This window comes from Antrostomus carolinensis, unplaced genomic scaffold, assembly GCF_000700745.2.
Source record: "Antrostomus carolinensis isolate BGI_N321 unplaced genomic scaffold, ASM70074v2 scaffold10086, whole genome shotgun sequence".
Classification (NCBI taxonomy): domain Eukaryota; kingdom Metazoa; phylum Chordata; class Aves; order Caprimulgiformes; family Caprimulgidae; genus Antrostomus; species Antrostomus carolinensis.
The window spans coordinates 9115-27182 of NW_010319788.1; the positions used below are offsets into that span (position 1 = coordinate 9115).

General features: G+C 38.6%; 1 protein-coding gene across 1 annotated transcript in view; it reads left to right on the forward strand.

Annotated features, from left to right (window-relative positions):
- Positions 1-1146: 1146 nt before the first annotated feature.
- Positions 1147-18068, forward strand: part of MBP (myelin basic protein) — a gene marked incomplete at its 5' end in the record, with an annotated part of 21251 nt that continues 4329 nt past the window's right edge. The window contains 7 exons of the mRNA XM_029085291.1: positions 1147-1577; positions 11001-11017; positions 11355-11364; positions 14905-15012; positions 16317-16352; positions 16946-16978; positions 17967-18067. Coding sequence (XP_028941124.1) covers positions 1147-1577; positions 11001-11017; positions 11355-11364; positions 14905-15012; positions 16317-16352; positions 16946-16978; positions 17967-18067 — 736 coding nt within the window. The remainder of the gene's footprint in view (positions 1578-11000; positions 11018-11354; positions 11365-14904; positions 15013-16316; positions 16353-16945; positions 16979-17966; position 18068) is intronic.

Sequence of the window (18068 nt, forward strand, 5' to 3'; positions counted from 1 at the left end):
ATGTATTTCTGAATTTTTGAGCCCCATTAACTCCAGAAGTTTCTGACACAGAGTGCGTGGGAAGTGTCTGCTCTGAAGGTTGCTTCTCAGGCAGTGACCTACTGATATTCTTTTGGTGTTCCTCAGAGATAAAACATATTCCTCAGTGGGTACAGTTTCCTTTAGAACAATAGGAATAATGGTATAGACTAAAGAAACCTCCATAAATCTTTTTGTCACTGATAGAAGGAGCTACTACAGGTTGAGGGTTAAGTGTGCTGCAGCTGATTCTTTTCAGATATTTTACTGCGTTCATCAGAACACAACTGTGCACATGGCAGCAGACATTTCACACCACAGAGGTCTGTATTGGCACGTTTCTTGGCTCATCAATTTCTGATAATTGTTTTTGTCACTTTTCACAAGCACTAAATGCCAATCAGACAGTTTTGCTCTAGGCCTTCAGCATCAGCGCTAGGACGTCATACACCAAGTGCCAGGGTCGTACTTTGAGAAAACCTGTCATGGCAGGCCAGACAGCCATGGCAGTTTGGTGTTTTCTGCCTTTTTGAAGTGAGGACAATTTAAACAGTGAAAAATCCTCCCTTCATTACACTTGTTTGATCGGTATTGCAGTTACAGGGAGGGATTCCAAATGGGGACAGAACCTTAAGGAACAGAAGCTCTGCCATCGTGGAGAGGGAATGTGCACTTGAGAAGGCACAGTTCTGCAATGTCACTTTAATTTTTTAAATTATTTTTTTCTGTTTTGGAGAAAAATGGCACATTTTAGAGTTGCAGTCAAGGGAAAGTACGGGAATTCTGATTGCTCATGGAAAGCCCCCTCATCAGTAAGCCTTCCATGTAAATAAAGTTAGTTTCAGTTGTGCTTCAAACAACCTATTGATCTATTTACAAATACATTTAATTAAAAAAAAAAAAAATACCTAGAACTACTGCATATTTTGTGTGAGAACATCATCCCGGTTTCAGTTCCAAGATAGCTTAATGTTCTTAAAGGCTGGTAGAGAACATAGTTTCATTACAACTGCACATATTACGGGTTTTGTATGAAATGAGCATCTCAAGGCAAGGGAAAAAAAGCAGCATTGTTCCAGGGCTGTTTTTCACAGGCCTGTATTCATATCTCATCCTTGTTGTTTGCAGGAGAGGCAGATGTGAACCAGAACAATGGGACCTCCACGAAGAGCCCAGCGGTGACAGACTCCAAAGGCACAGCAGACCCAAAGAATGCCTGGCCCGAGGCCAACCCAGCTGACACGACTGGTCGCCCCCACTTGATCCGCCTCTTTTCCCGAGATGCCCCAGGAAGAGAAGACAACACCTTCAAAGATCGGCCTTCAGAGTCAGACGAGCTACAGACCATCCAAGAGGACAGTGCAGCAGCTTCAGAGAATTCGGATTTGATGGCTTCACAAAAACGCTCCTCTTTCCGGCACGGATCCAAAATGGCATCTGCAAGCACTACAGACCATGCTAGACATGGATCTCCAAGGCACAGAGACTCGGGTCTACTTGACTCGCTGGGCAGATTCTTTGGAGGTGAAAGACACGTTCCCCGGCGGGGCTCGGGCAAGGTGAGCTCTGAGGAGTAGAGAACTGCACAGCTACAGCAAAATAAAGTACAATTAAACAGGAAGGGTGGGAATAAAAGGAAGGTGTAACTGCTCTAATGCAAGAGTTGACTTAGCCAGCAAGATGGTACTTGCAGATGTGTAATTTAATGCTTGGCTTTAAACTGAAAACAACAAAAAAAAAGCATAGATCTGGGAAACGAGAGGAGCTATTCTGGGTAGTAACAAGGAGTATTAGAAATCCAGGTGGCTCTAGAAACATTACTGAGAGGAATTTTTATGAACATTTAATGTGGTGCCTTGTATGTATTTGTATGCTGTGCCTTTGAGAGAGACTTTAGTCAACTTTTGTGTGTTGTTAAAATGGAGCTGGGTGAGAGCACTAAATGCAAGACAATCTCTAGATAGTTTGGCAGTAACTGAAGGTCAGGCTTGGAAATAGGTGTTACAAAAAGAACTGTGGCCAGATTCTCAGCCTCCTTGCGCAACAGCATGTTTTAAGGTCAGTTGACAGCATGGCTGAGGAGATGGCTTGACAGATACTATCCTGAATCCCAGGTGTACAAAATAGTCCAGCTGCTTTATTCTGGTGAGAAGTGAAAATTTATATTCCAAGCATTTCATATTAGAAATTGTGTAACAAGCCATTTCTTCATTTTGAATTCAAAACTAAGGTATCGATGAAAGGATATTACTTGAATTCTTTTCTTTTCCAGGATTCTGTGATTAACCCACCTCCTCTGATAAGTTACACAGATGGCATATGAGTTCACTATTGTTCTAGTGGCAGAATTTAAGATATTTTCCCTCTGCCCTTTGCCATGTAAATGAGAAGTGGAGTCTTGTGTTTGTGTGTTCACACTCTACATAAGCATTTGAATGGAACTACTGTAGGGCTGTAAAACCTTTGTTTTAGCTGAAAGTATTGTTTGATGTAGTTGCTCAGGTTGTGTGTTACAAAAAGAAATGCTCATGCTGGCTGGGCCCAAATTTTTCGATAACCTTTGCTGTCTGTTGAACAGTTCTAACCTGTGATGCTTGCTGGGGTGGGTTAACATGTGCAGCTTTCTCAAATTGGCTGTCTCATAGTGTTGCATACTACCCTGTGGTTGAAAGCTGATTTGTGATCATAGGACAGCTGCAGGCTCTTGGTGTACTTGGAAGCACAATGTGTACTAGCCCTTCCCTGAAAAGTTGTTGTAATGTATAGACCACTGGATGAAAAATGCTCTAGAAACTTAAAACCAGAAGCTTCTCACACGTGGCAGCCAGTACTAAGCAAGCTGTGTATTTTGGTCTTTTTGTTTCTCACATTTACAAACTGGGGTCTGTAATGCTCATGACAAAGATTTAGCAATTATGCAGTTGTTTCTGTAGGTATATAATGTTCATACATGCAGTAAGCAGTTGCTGTGAAAATGAAGAAAACCACTTATCTTACTGTTACTGCAAACATTGGAGACTGTTCATAACACTGCTATTTTCTGAAACCTGGTTGGCTAGCTCAACTCTTGCTGTTTTATTCATATGCTGTGTTAGTCCATGAAAAATAGTATGAAAAGGTCTTTGTACACCAAGAAAACCATACCAAAAACGTAGATTCTGCATACAGAATATCCAGAGGTATGTACGTTCTTGCTTAGCAATAAAACCAGCCAACTCACTTTGTAGTAGTGATGAGTAAAAAATGGCTGCAAGTTGTACAGATTCTGTATTTTATCCTGTGGTGTGAACACAGTCGCTGTGATTCTCTGCAAATCTTTACATAATTCTGTATGAGAGGACAGGATATCGTCTGTCTTATCTCTGTTGCTGTTCAGTAAACTGCTATTTTGAAGCACTCAAATGTCTGCAAAACAGTACAGAATTATGGACAATTCTAACATTTTTTTACCTAGCATAAGTTTTTTTTATTATTATTATTTTTTAAACACCAACAACATATAATGTTAAGAGTCCTGACTTGCAGGACTGGAAACACAAAGAAGTTTTATTATCTTGGCAAAAGTCAGTTACATTAGGACTTCTAGTGCCAAAGCATCTCTAGCACTATTTCACATAATGATAATATTGATGCATGAAAACATGTCCCAGGAAGCTCTATCATGGGATGGTTTCAGTGCAGAAAATATTGAGCAAGTGGCACAGACAGTTGCTTTAACTATTATTTCTTTAGCCTTTGAATTGATGCCTTTTGGTTTCCTGTATCAAGGAAGGTTTGTGGTGTCATTTATTTATATATGCGTATACAGAGGAAATCTAGATGGCCAATAATCTTATTTGTGCTTAAAACCTAAACAGTTGGCACTTGCTAAATTTTGTGGAGTGTCAGAGTACTGATAGATGATGAAGGTGTTCATGGATGAGCTGAAATAGAAGAAAGTCCCTTGGCAGTTTTCCAGACTCCACTAAGTAAAGAGGTCTTTGGTAAATAAGATGCCATGAAAAGCACCTTAAAGGATGAATTTCAAAGGCTTGAAATGGAAAAGTTCTGCACTGTTGATTTGCTTGCACTTGGTTCTGATAAATTTTTGAAGCATTTCACTGCAAGAAAGGCAGCTGCAGAATTGCTGTCTTCCTTTTTCAGCCAGCCCCTGCCCCAGTGGGAGCGTGTATCTCAACTACCCACACCAGCAAGCACTGGAATGCAAAGACAACACTTGTTCTTTGTACAGATTTAGGGCTGACATTCAAGAAAAACACATTATAAATTCTTTGTGGAGGCATTTTGATCTTGCATCCATAGCTGAAAAGTACATTAATGAATAATATTCACTATTGTGTATGGAAAGGTGGGGTAGGAACAAGGCAGGGACTGTTTCATGGCCTCCTTTTCTCCTGTGGAGCAGGTTCTCCCTTACCCTGGAATTCTGAAGTTAAATTAAGACTGTAGGGGAGCCCCATGGGAGTAAATAAAAATAGAAATACTGGAATGTATAGAAATACTCCTTCTCCTCTAAGGGGCAGCAAATGCATTTGCCATTGTTTCTCCAGCCTCCATCAGATAACAAAACTCAATTGAAAACAGCTTGAATTTTGTACTTTTAAGAATTTTTTTTTAAGGTAGAATATTCCAAACAAAACTATTGTAGTGCACAGCCTAAATTTAATTGTATTAAAGAAGAATTTAAAAGGTGACAGAAAGAAACTGCAGTGTGGGCATTTTAAAAAGCATGCAAGACAGTTGTGTAACTTTAAATTATTTCCTTTCTAATCTTTACAGAATATTTATCTAAACGTTTGTAAAGCAAATAAGCAAGTTTGTTAAAATGATCAAATCTTTTTTGTGCCTCCTAGGTATTAGCCTGTATTCAACTTCAATATGTACCGAGTGCTATTTCCTTTCTTTTACGCAGTTGTTTATGCTTTTGTAATTCTTTTGTTTATGATTTTTTTTTCCCCTCCTGAAGTTTGGATTGTGAAACAAGAACTTTTCTGTCCTGGTTTAACATTATGTATTAACATACTAAACTTTAAACTACATTTGTGACACACATGCACCAAACCACAATAGTGTGAGTGACAGTAAATAATAAGCTGAGGCCAGACTTAGTGAAAGAGTAAATCCATTTTTCTATTACATTTTGCTTCAGTTTTGTATGCAGTCTTATAAGGTTCTCCTGTTGCCTGTATGAAGCCTTGCTGCTGTATTTCTTTCCCAATATATCTGTGTTTGACTGCAAGGAATATGGAAGGTGGACACAGGGCTCCCCCTTCCTCCAGACAGACAGGAGGTGTGAGGAGTACAGGGCTGGGGTTCTTCTCAAGTTGAGCAGAACCGGGGTTTAGGGTCAGCATTTCTGAAAGAGCCGTTCCAAACCCACCTCAGCGTTAAGCAGTTGCTCTAAATGGGATCTACAAAATGGGCTGCGATAAACACGCACAGGCAAGAAGTTGAGGCACCACAGATGTAAACAGTGCCAGGGATGGGTGTACTCCTCAGAACACACGGGCATCTTTTTTTCTTTTTGCACTTGAGCTCTATTCCCATTTCTTGTGTGAGCTTTAATGTATACTACAGCAGCATGAAGACTTTGAAAAGTAGTTCAATCAATGCTAGTCTGATCAGTATACGATGTGATTTATATAAATACTTACTGTGATTTTTATTTCCAAATCTTTAGTTTTCAGGGAGTGGTATTGCTCGTGATAAGCTGCTTTGTAAAACCTGCTGTGCAAGCAATATGCTTGTAAAAAATTATTTTATATAGTTCATGGTGGTTGTAACAATGATTTTGTTTTAATCTTTTGCTTTCTATGTGCTTTATGTATTCATTAAACTGTTTACATGACAAAACTGGTGTACTAATGATTTAATTTGTTTTAAAAACTTTAATCCATTAACAGAAGTTGCAACAAACTACTTGATGGTATGTGATGGGGTTTCAGATCATTAGCAGAGGCTGTATGTCCTGCTACAAAATTCAGTTAAAACTGTATTGGACAGAAATGAATAAAGCTTGCCTTCTGTAAGGAAGGGACTGGAGCTGCTAAATCCTGTGTTCTCACTTTGTGGTAATGAGAACTGGATCTGGCCTCTCTTGTTCGTAGCAAGTCGTAACGAATGATGAATGTCGTAAAACTGAATTTGTGTGTCAGACCTCCCAGTTTGAGTAAAGCTCATTTCCCTTGTATGTAAGGCCTCGGGGTGCTTTGGACGTGTCTGCTTTGTGAAACAGTAACCTGTACAAAACAAGGCTGTATCAACAGGTGATCAGTGAAAGGCTTAGGAGCCAGCGTGACCCAGGACTGATTCTGACATGGTCGTTTAACACACATATGTTATACATGCTTAATAATTAACATATTATTTAATACACTGCAACTAATTATCTCTTGCATTTTTAAGGAAATTACTGACTGAAGCAATTACTACAAACTGTAAGAGGAATTTGTAAGTCAGACTAAGTTGAATGCCATCTGAGGGCTGCCTAGAAGAGCAAACAGTAGCTTTTGGTAAAGCATTAGTGACGCTCTGTGCCCAAACTAACTGAGGGTGCAGGGCAAGGTTTATTCAGAGGTGGGACAAAGTAGTTGGGGCTCACTGAGTTGTGTTAGAATTTGAAGAGAAAATCATGACCAGGTGGAGGGGAAAAGCCTATGTGCTTCACTGCTTTTACTAGCTTTTATATGGTGGGGTTTTTTGCCTCTTAATTTCAGAAATCATGCATTTAGTAACATGTTCAGGCTAAAATATTAATTAATCAACTGAAGCATTTTAAAGATCACCATTTCTAATCAGTCTACAGCAAAAGATTTCCCCTTTTCATTAAGCTTCTAACATTATCCTCCAGTTCAGTCTTTGCTAGACTGTCTCTAGATTCTTCTGCCCACCAGTATGATACAATAATAATCTGTTTAAGAGAGAGCTCATGGGGTGTTCTGAAGAAGAGCTCCAAGGATTCTTTCGAGTGTTTGAGGGAGTTACAGCCTGGCTGACAGGCATTGCTTGGCCCTCAGTGTAACGGCAGCGCAAAGCCGTGGCCATGGGAAAGGCAGCGATGGCAGCTTTGGGGTCTTTTGGTGGGAACTGGCCTTGGCTGTTCTGCAGCAATTCCTCTGTTTTTCAACAGCACAGTACCCCAGCCCAGTGGAGAGTAAGGGCTGGATTTAATTTTACTATGCTATACCCAGGGCAGGGGGTTGCAATTTAAACAAGTGGGAGGGGCAGGCAGGAACCCCAAAACTCACATACAGGAGGTCAAATGGATGTATCCAAGATTTATCATGAGGATTTTCTCTAAACATTTTTTTTCTCACTGTGTTCATTTCTTTGCAGATGAACCAAGTTTATAAATAAGAAATTGTTTTATATTAAAATCTGTTATGTTGGGTTTTTTTTTTCTATCACATATGTTAATTCCTTACAAAAAAGAACTGCCTTATCCTTAGCACTTTTCATCCTAAAATGCCAAAATTATTGACTTTGTTCTTCAGCTGTTTTGAGACTGCACAATGGTGAACACTGCCCAACAGAAAATTGAGACAGAAGTTAGTATTTTTTTTTCCTGACCTTGTTGTGTATCTCCATCATCGCAAACCATTAGCAACAACTGCCAGTTGTCATTCTGTGTGCTGTTGCAAAATACCTCATCTGGTTCCTGAATTGGTCTCCAGTTAGTTAGATGTGTTCAGTTACGCATTTAACTCTAAAGTTATGTGGTTTCATTTCTGACCTACACAAAAAAATCCTCCACTGACATTTTCAGGTGCTTTTACTGAATTTCTTACAAAGCAATTTAAAAACATTTGTAAAACATACATACTGACTTACTGCTGCAGACCCCAGGTGAGCCTTAGCTCTGTTTCACCTTTTGCTTATGATGCATCCACTTTTTCATTTCTGATATATCACACAATTAACATGCCTTGGAAGCTATACAAGCCTCAGGTTTTTGGGTGGCCCATCTCCCCCCTCATTTTATACTGACTACAGTATTGGAAATTTTACCTCTGAGTGACAGCATTTGTTTCAAAGAAATAAGCTATTAACCGTGCCATGCCTAATTATTTCATAATAGTAAACTCTCCTTACTATTGTACTCTCCCCATAAATTATGTTGATGTAGGCAATCGTACTTTTTAACAACCTGTACAAGAGTAGCTGGTAATTTTATTACCTTTTAAAGGCAGAAAAGAAAGAAAATTGGGCCAGTCCCTTAAAAAAACGAGAACTGATAAAATAGTTTGTGGGTGGGTGAGTGTGTGTAACTTGTGAGATGAATCATGTATTTCAAGAAGTGAAGGCTGTAGTAACCATTTTGACCTCTATTTCTGGTCAGCAGCTGTAAAGCAAAGTGTACACCTGGTATTTATAGTTTTGTTTTCCAAATAATTATCATCTTGTTTACTGTATGAGCTTCTTAACTATATAAAATACGAGGCAATGGGCCTTTTAAAAATCTTTACAAATTTCTGCCTTCTTACTAATAGCCATGCCCACGGTGTTAGGTTCTTCTGCTGTAGCAGCACCAACAGGTGCATCTCCACAAACACGTAGTCTATCAGTAGGAATTTATCATTGTGAATAGTGATCTATGACGCCTTTCATATCGTGGCCATGTACAGTTAAGTCCTTAAGGCTGTGAAGTTTGTTGGTAGCAGAAGCTACCCTGGAAACTACCCTGAGAATACCTACTATCCAAAATCTCTTTTTTGATGGAGTGATCATTCTCAAACAAAACAAAACTAAACAAAAAAACCCAAAGCCTTGCACTGGGTTTCTGTGGTGGGTCATTTCAACAAGGTTTAATCTATGCCATTGATACCAACTTGATAAAACAGCACAAGAGGACAATACTGAATATGCACCAGAGACTATGTCCAAGCAGATAAAGAACCTCTGTAATGAAGAATATTTGAAAAAAATGATTAATACTAGGCAGAAAAATGCTCCAGAAAAGCAAAGGTAAATTAAAGCATTAGGTTTTTTTCCCTGAAACTATTTGTCAAGTGTCACAACAACTGAATAAATTGGACATGGAGAAAAACACAGAAGGTATGATGGCACTGGTCATTCACTCGGGACCCATCATCACACAGAACTACTATCCTGAACAACTGTCCAGATTCTTCTTTCTTCCCCAGCAGTTCTTTCCTCTCACCTTCTAATTTGTGAACCCTAATCATCAAGGTACTAAGGGGTAAGAGGGTTATGGAGAAATGTGGTTCCTGATTATCAGTTAGCACTTACTTACTTCTCTTAATGGTCAATGTTCTCCATTGTTTACTTCTTAATGCTGTCCTTCTCATCTTGCTTGGGTTTCTTATTTTTCAGTCATCTCTAGTCTTTCCTCCCATGGTTTTTATTCCCATCTTTCTGCTAAGAATTCTTCCTCTTTCTGTTCATCACCTGTTTCTAGACAAAGATTATATTAATGATCTCAGCACAACACTGGAAGGCAGAATCTCCTGGACTCTACATCTCTCTTCCTACCAATTCTCCTCTGTAACTTTGAACAAGTAATTTAATTTCTGTCTTAATTTCCACATCAGTAAAAATTAACAGCACCATTACAAGGATGTGTCCTTTCTAAAGTGATCAGAAGAGCTTGCTGAATTAGCTAATTAAATATATTGTCACCATCAGACCAGCATGTGGGGAAAATATCAACATTCCCATCGCTTTTTGTAACAGATCAGTAACTTGTGAACAGCCTAGAACAAACAGAATCACAAAGAGCAAATTGGTACTTGGGTTGTACATGAATGAAAATGGAAGCAACGACATGAGAATAACATAGCTCTGGGTTAGGAGTGCATGTTTACAGTAGGTGTATTACTACTAGAATAAGCACGGAGAAATCCATCCTCATGTTACACATGTGCTGGATATTCTATTGCTGCCTGACGAGATGCTGGGTAACAGCACTGGAAGGCTCTAACGCAGTCTCAGCTACGCCCAGGAACACAAAGCCCCACATTACAAAGCACCTCCAAATCCCGAAATGAAGCAACTTCCATATGCAAGTACCTGTCAGATTGCTCATGATTGCTCTAGTCAAACTGTATATAATAAATTTCCTCTTGTTTAAAAAAAACCAAACAGTGTACATATTCACCAAAAGGCTACATCTGAATTTCTGTTCGGAATATCGCCTTGAAATGGTACTAACTACAGAAATTCAAACCTGGATAGGAGTTTTCCTTATAAAGCTCGGTTTCAGAGTCCATTTCAAAGACTAACACAAAATTAGCTGAGTGGTTTACAAATTGCCTGTTGCTCTTTCATCTTTTTCTTCCCACAAACCAGCATGAACTGTATTCATCACTTACTTAACACTTAAAGGCTAATTTTTATATGTAAGGAAGTATGTTGCAAATTTCTTAGTGGGGGTCTGCCATTACAGAAACAACACATAATGTTCTTTAGCTCTTCATTTCACATCCTAAAGTAGCCAACAAAACTACATAATAATGATACTGAACGGAATTGGAAAAAGCTATAAATTCAGTACTCCAAGCCAAAAATATCTTATTATTGTCACTAATGCGTATCACCTACTGATTGGGAATTAGAGCTTTGAGTTCATATTTGTGTGTATATTCGATCTTCAGTTATAAGCAATCCTCTTGTGGAGGATGAGAGCTCTCAGAGAAAGCTTACAATATGCATTTAAAAGTGCCCCTTCATGAGTACGAGTTGCAAGGTCTGACATACCATGTTTACACCAAGCAGTCAGGTGTGTATTTATTTAATTCAATCTCTTAATAGCACTAAAAAATGTCTGCTACTAATAATCACATTTTTTATACTTACACATCAAATCTGAAAACAAAGTCAAGTAGGACACGTAGAACACATAACTGCAATTGTGTTCATATGAAAATGAATTTAATCCCCCTAACCCTACCACATCTCAAGTCAGATGCACAGATGATCACAAATCTGGATTTTTAATTTTTTTTTTTTTCCTTTTGTCTTAGTGGCCAACATACACAAGGTAGGTGGCACAGTAAAATAATGCAATTTTCCTGTGCATCACCAGAAAGAGCTGCAAAGCTTTCCAACATTGAATCCCTCTCCATTACAGGGTAACTGTGGGTATTTTACAGACATTTTTAAGAGTGTTCTTATTTACATTATTAATCTTTAAAACTATTAAATTCACAGTGAAGTTACAAACTGCATCTGTGTCATCAGATCTCCCAGATACTGCTTAAATTTCCAGTATTGGCAAACATTTTCTAATAATTAAGATTATTCAGTTTAGGGGATCTCTCCTTTTTGATTTTTTTGAATGTACAGCAGAGTTGACTTAGTGAAGATCCTTTATTAAGGTCAAACAAAGTTGAAAGAAAGACTGCTTATGACCACAAACTGTTCAGTTACTCTAGAATTGTTTTGCTCTGGTTTTGGGGGTTTTTTTGTTGGTTTGTTTTTGGAGTTTTTTTGTTGTTTTCTTTTTTTTTTTAGGTTACAAACAGAGGCACCTCTATTTTAAATTTCACAAACAGTACCCTAGGGCTCTGAATTCAGGATTGTACTTTGCAACTACATTTCATTATATACAGATATGGGAGCCAAGGTCGTTTTTTTACTGGCAAAGCTCTTAAGACTGAAATTAATGCCAATGTTGCAGAAGGTGAGGGGAGAGCTCACTGCAGCTGCTGGGCCATAGAGACCAGCAACACAAAGAAACAACAAGTAAATGTCACCCCTTCCTAAAACATGTTTGCTCTGCTGTATTCTTCTAGGTTTTATCATAGAATCATAGAATGGTTTAGGTTGGAAGGGACCTTCAAGATCATCTAGTTCCACCCCCCCTGCCATCAGCAGGGACACCTTCCACTAGACCAGGTTGCTCAAAGCCTCATCCAGCCTGGCCTTGAACCCTTCCAGGGAGGGGGCATCCACAACCTCCTTGGGCAACCTGTTCCAGTGTCTGACCACCCTCACAGTGAAGAATTTCTTCCTAATATCTAATCTAAACCTGCCCTCTTTCAGCTTAAACCCATTTCCCCTTTTTTTGTCACTAACTGCCCTTATGAGAAGTCCTTCCCCAGCTTCCTTGTAGGCCCCCTTCAGGTACTGGAAGGCTGAAGCATACTATTCAAGGCCAAGCGCTTAAAGCACATTTCGAGGTAAATGGTGGTCTTCTGAGTGAAGCAAGCAATGACTACTAGATGAACTCGTTCAAAAAAGTCCAATTATGAAACACCACCCGAGTAGCCCATCCTAGCAGGATAAATCAGATTTGTTTTCTCTTTCATTCAGCAACAAATTGACTGAACTCATTCAAATTTAACTTTCAACACCTATAGATATCAGTTATTACTCTTCTGAGAGAAATAATTTTCAGAAGTGATGAATATAAGCAATCTCAGAAAAAAAAAGTGGATTTTTGCTCCCGGCTCCTAGTAGTCCAAAAATTGAAAGAACAAACTACAGCTGAAAAAGTAATTCCGACAATAAATTGAAGGGAAATATGTGATTACCTGCCACAAATTGAGAATAATATTAAAGATTCTGACCACAGATGAAGTTTGCTGATGGTAATATGAAAGGAAAGCACTTTGTAACACCAGGAAACACACTGTATTAAACTCATACAGAACCATCATTTAAAATGGCTTCAGACTTGCTACTACCTCACACACTTTAGACGGGGACTCAGCCAAAGACTAGGCTGACTTTGGCAACACAGACAGGAGAATCTTTGTCTTTACTGCACAATAAACTTTTCAATAAGCCAAATTATTAGCACCTAATAATTGATCAGAATGCTAAATTCAGGAAACTCAGCCTCACTTACACTGTAAAAGCTATCATCCCAGCTTTTCTCTGTGCCTGGTGGCAAGCCATAGCCCACTGCAGTTGCAGGCTACGTTCAATCAAATCTGATTTAGAAGTTTTCTGCTTCACATATTGCTATGCAGCTGGATGATGATCAGTTTCTGCTGCTAATAACAGACATTCAGATCTGCAACACCACGGTATTTATCATGGTATTTATCCTAAATACAAGGCAGTCGGCTGGTTTCAGAGGTCAAGCAATGCTTTATTTGAACACAGATTAAAAAGAGAACACATGCCTGAAGTAACTTGTTCTAAACCCCTCTTGGTACCTTACTGGTTCCTCTTCCTAATCACAGCAGCAGAGGATATTTTGGCAGCACTGGAACTAGTGGCAAAGTAGAAACTGCTGCAGAAGTATAAGCAGGACTGAGTGACACTATGGAAATTTCACACACCCAGTAGAATTCAGGAATTCCTGTTCTTTAAAGAGTAAATCTCTATATATCATCAGCATGCAAAAAAATGATGCTGATCAATACCAACTGAACTTCTCTGCATTGGCTTATTTGTTTCCTAAGGAAATTAATCTTCTAAACAATAGATCTGAATTTTATTTCTCCTCAGGATTAGGTAACTTAAAAGGCCACTCATGAAGATGGGTACTTCTGACTCTCATTTCGGATGATCCAACATAAATGTAAATCCATTCCATTATGTAAGACCAAAAGATCTGACTCCACTCACCGAAAAAGAAAACTTTGATGTAGCAGCTTTGAGCAGGACTGCTAGAAGGTTTAAAGGGAACTTTTGTTCAACAGTCTTAGAACATTTAAATCTTGGCACAGCTATTTTCAGTAGTAGCTCAAGGCAGTCAGGGTCATTCTGAAAGCTACTGATGTCATAAGATTTCACTCTATGCTGTCGATGTTAACTTATTTCTCAAAAGTCACCAAAGCACTCAGGAGTCCTGCCCAAACGATCAGACTAAGCTTCTTCCCTGGCAAGCTTATCAATGGTTTTCTGTATGTGATGAAAGCCAAGTGTATTTGTTCTATAGCCAAATGTGCCTTCAGTTTGCACTGCAAGGAAAGTGCTTATGTGAGCTACTGTCTCACTATGAATTTCCACATCATCTTTAGAGGCCAATGAAAATTTCCAGTATCCACACAATGGTCAGAACATCACTGTATTCTCAGGGGATTCATTACACTAAAAGAACCATTGTCGCACTGTTCTTTTAATTCTCTCCTACCTGCTCTGTTCCCCATTGAACATACTTAATATCTGTTGCATTGAGCATGAAGCCTTGTGCCTCTCTATGTGTGCAATGATGGGCAAATGTCTGTAACTTGGGTCAGTCGTATGTGGCACTTTTAAACTTTGTCACTCTGCATCCAGATAGCAGTAACTACACCAAAATTTCAACACTATTGTCACAGCAACAGATGTATCACACTCTAAGTACCAGTCAGGGTACTTACTCTTCACCATGTGTTGCTTTTGCTATTTGTTTTACCTGGACTTCTTTCTTGCTTCTTCAGGAAGCATCACTAAAAATGGACAATATCAGTCTCACTTGATTCCCTCATTCTAAAAAAAGTTGCATTTGCAGTTCATCAGTGTTATGTACTCTTTGAGAACTGAGAAAATTACACACAATCCGTTCCTGCTTTCACACAGAGAATGACCCAACAAAATTTTAAGTTCTTCTCCATTTCAGGTTTCATTCATAAAATTACATTCTATGATGCTACTTTATGAAAGAAAGAAAATTCTAAGGCTTCTGTTACCAGAACTTTCCAGTATCAGGTTTAATTCCACACTGGGCTGTAATGTTAAAAACATGTACACCCACATATATATATATATATATATGCACAATATATGTCCATGTACGTAACTGCATATTTGCTATTGTACTAAAAAATTGTTCCCCCACAGCAGTGACAACTTCAGATTGCAGTCTCTGTAGATTTCTGACACATTTTTCTCTTGTTTTCATTCCTGGTGAGAATGACTTTTCCCTTCATACAGTTGCCAGTTACCTTTCCTTCCCAGCTGACTTGGCCATATGCCTATTCTGCTTTTCAGGATATACATGCAGCCAGGGTCAGCCACCACGTAGGGTCCATCCCCCAGAGATCTCAGCATGGCCGGCCTGGTGATGACAACCCCGTAGTCCACTTCTTCAAGAACATTGTAAGTTTCCTCTCCTTGTTATGTACTACAATGAGATATTTTCTTTAGGATCCATCAGTGAGCACACACTCCCAACCATTAGCCATCAGGTTGAGCCTCATGAATTCTACGCGCCTTTGAGCTCCTCACGCCATTCGATACAAATAATTTTTTCCTGGAAACAGAAACAATACTGAAATGCTACAAAGAAGAGGGTGAACCCTCCGTTAGCACAGTCAAATTTCAACAACCACTGTGACAATTCTACAGCTTCACCATTTACAGGTTTTGTCCTTGTGTCATCAGCATTGTCTGTACTGAGGCACGTCTTCTCTTTAAAACCAGACAGAACCCCAGTGTGTTCTAGGCAAAGCCTAAGACAGCAGAGGAGCTTCTCAGTGCAATTACTTACATAGTGGACATATGGACACATACATAATGGACATGCTAAGTATACTCCCAAATATGAAACAGCTAATATTTTTGGATATCATTTGAAACCATAAGTAAAACAGCTAACATTTTTTCCTGATTATTTCATTTAAGATAACAATTTTGTTCAAGCTCTGAAATTGGTTGCTTTTACACCAATAAAGAGTTTTCACAGAAAACATCCAGGAAAGATGGAATTTCCTTCAATATGAAATTCTTGAGTATCATGTAAATACATAACGAAATGTAGTACTTTATTTAAAACACTGCACAGTGACTATCCAGAAGGAATAACTCTACAGACTGCATTTGCCATACTTCTGATTTGATCTGTACAGGTACTCCTACCAAATTTATTTTTCAGTTTTTGTTTGTTGGTTTTTTTTTTCCCTCTGAAAGAGAAATCTCAGTATTTTGATGCCCAAATACCAAATAAAGAACCTCCAAAACATAACAGTAGCCTTAACAAGGAGAGAAGTATTTGAAGTACCAGAGTCTCTCATAATAACCACAAATAATCACAAAACAATTTTCACAATGTTGATATCCAAAAAAAGTGAAAGTAATGTGCTATCTGCTTGGAGAAGAACATGGGCATTATTGGATCGAGGTGTAAGACCTAAAAGCTTTTTTTTTAAAAAAAAAATCCATCAGTAATGAGAACATTTTTATGATGGGAAAATTACCCATACTACGATTCATTTTAAAACTATCTTTTGACCATGGGCATTCTGAAATATTCACATGGCAATAAAGAGAAGGATGAAATTAAAAATTAACTGATGCATAAAGGCCTACTAACTCATAGACTATATGCAAAAGGCTTGACAATTCCCTACATTTATTGTTGCCTTTTTTTTTTTTTTTTACAACTTTTTTGTGTTGTTTTTTAGGTCTCACCCCGTACACCTCCCCCAATGCAAGCAAAGGTAAGCATTTCCAGGGGCTCACGCAACATCCAAGATTTTCTGTGGGCTAATTTATACCAATTCAGCTGCTAGCCTGATCAATTTTCTTTCATGGTGTTAAGTAGAAATCTGAAATTATGACTGGGAATATTTAAAGCAAGGGACTAAGACAGCAAAGCCATGGTTCTCTTACTCATGCACATCCTTATTTCCTGCATGACATGCAACAAACTGAAGCCCCTCGTGGGGATTTTTACATTCAATTTCTGTTGTGTTTGCTTTATGTAATGAACTAATAATAGGTGATGCTTTCAAACCAGCCTTGCCCACCAGGAACTGTCCTTATAGTTACTAAGCTCAGCTGGCTTCTAAAGTATGTAATACTGACAAACCATGGCTAGTGAAGTCAGTTCTTGTAATTGTAATAAAGAATTTTGCCTTTTTTGTTTCATGAAGTAACTGTACACAGATTGTATTTTTTTCAACTCCTGCCTCATTATCTGGCCAGTATTTCATTATTTTTACTGCATTTTCATCTTCTTCTGTGTATGGTACACCCAGATGTTATTGCCTAGTGACCATCATGTCATTGTTTCTATTTCTTGCATGTACAGGGAAGAGGATTATCCCTCACCAGATTTAGCTGGGTAGGTGATGAATGGGCTTTCAATAACAGCCATTTTATTTACCAGGCCAAAGCATACCTTGCTCCATTGCCTCAAGCTGCTGCAGCAACGTGATAATTTTGTTTTGTCTCAATTTTGCTATTTTGCTTTTCCTGTTGCACTTTCCTCCCTCCTCCCACAGCACTTTAAGATGGTAATTTTGTTGCTTGCTCTTATACAGCAACTTGACAGCCTTGCAGCTATAATTTCTTTTGCTTTAGCATGAAGAGAGCAAAATCCACTGCATGGCAAAGCTCTCTTCTCTTAAAGACTCTTGGAAGACTCAGCTGCTGCATATTTCTTTTCCTGGGAAGGACAAAAAATGGGAGGGAGGGCTGGGATGAGATGGATGCTTATTCCACAGTTCCAACTGCTTTTATACAGTAAAGTCTGCAAAACTAACACTGTCACTAATTCAAGTATTTTGTCCCACCTTTACTTGCAACCCCTTTTAGTAAGAAATGGTCTGCCTAAACAGTTATTAGACAAGTTCTTCCCATGGTTATCTCACAACTAATGAAATTCTACTTTTCTACCACAGGTTTGATTTTATATGAGCTGGACCTGTAAATTACTTGCATTTTAAGACAAAATATTAGAGCCTTCAAAAGCCATTAAAAACATTTCTTTCACTATCACAAGAACACAAATTAGTTGACGTGTTTGACATCTTAGAACTCATGAAATGGAAACATTTGAAGTTTTGTCATACAGGTTAACCTTTTGAGCATCTATTTTTTGATAATTAATTCCTCTTTTACAGATAGGTGCTTCCCTCAGATTTGAGTATGTTCAGATAATTTCCTGACATTTTCCTTCAACCTTGTTTATCACCTAGAAGATTATTTTATTCCAACACCTCTAAATTTCTCATTTGACTGTTACATGGCAGTGATCACAAAGACTACAATGTGTACATGATAATTTGGATGCAATAATTTGCAATATATATGAAAATCTTTCTTTGCAGGGTGGTGAAGGACACAAGCCGGGATACGGAAGCGGAAAATTCTATGAGCACAAATCTGCTCACAAGGGACACAAGGGATCCTATCATGAGGGCCAGGGCACT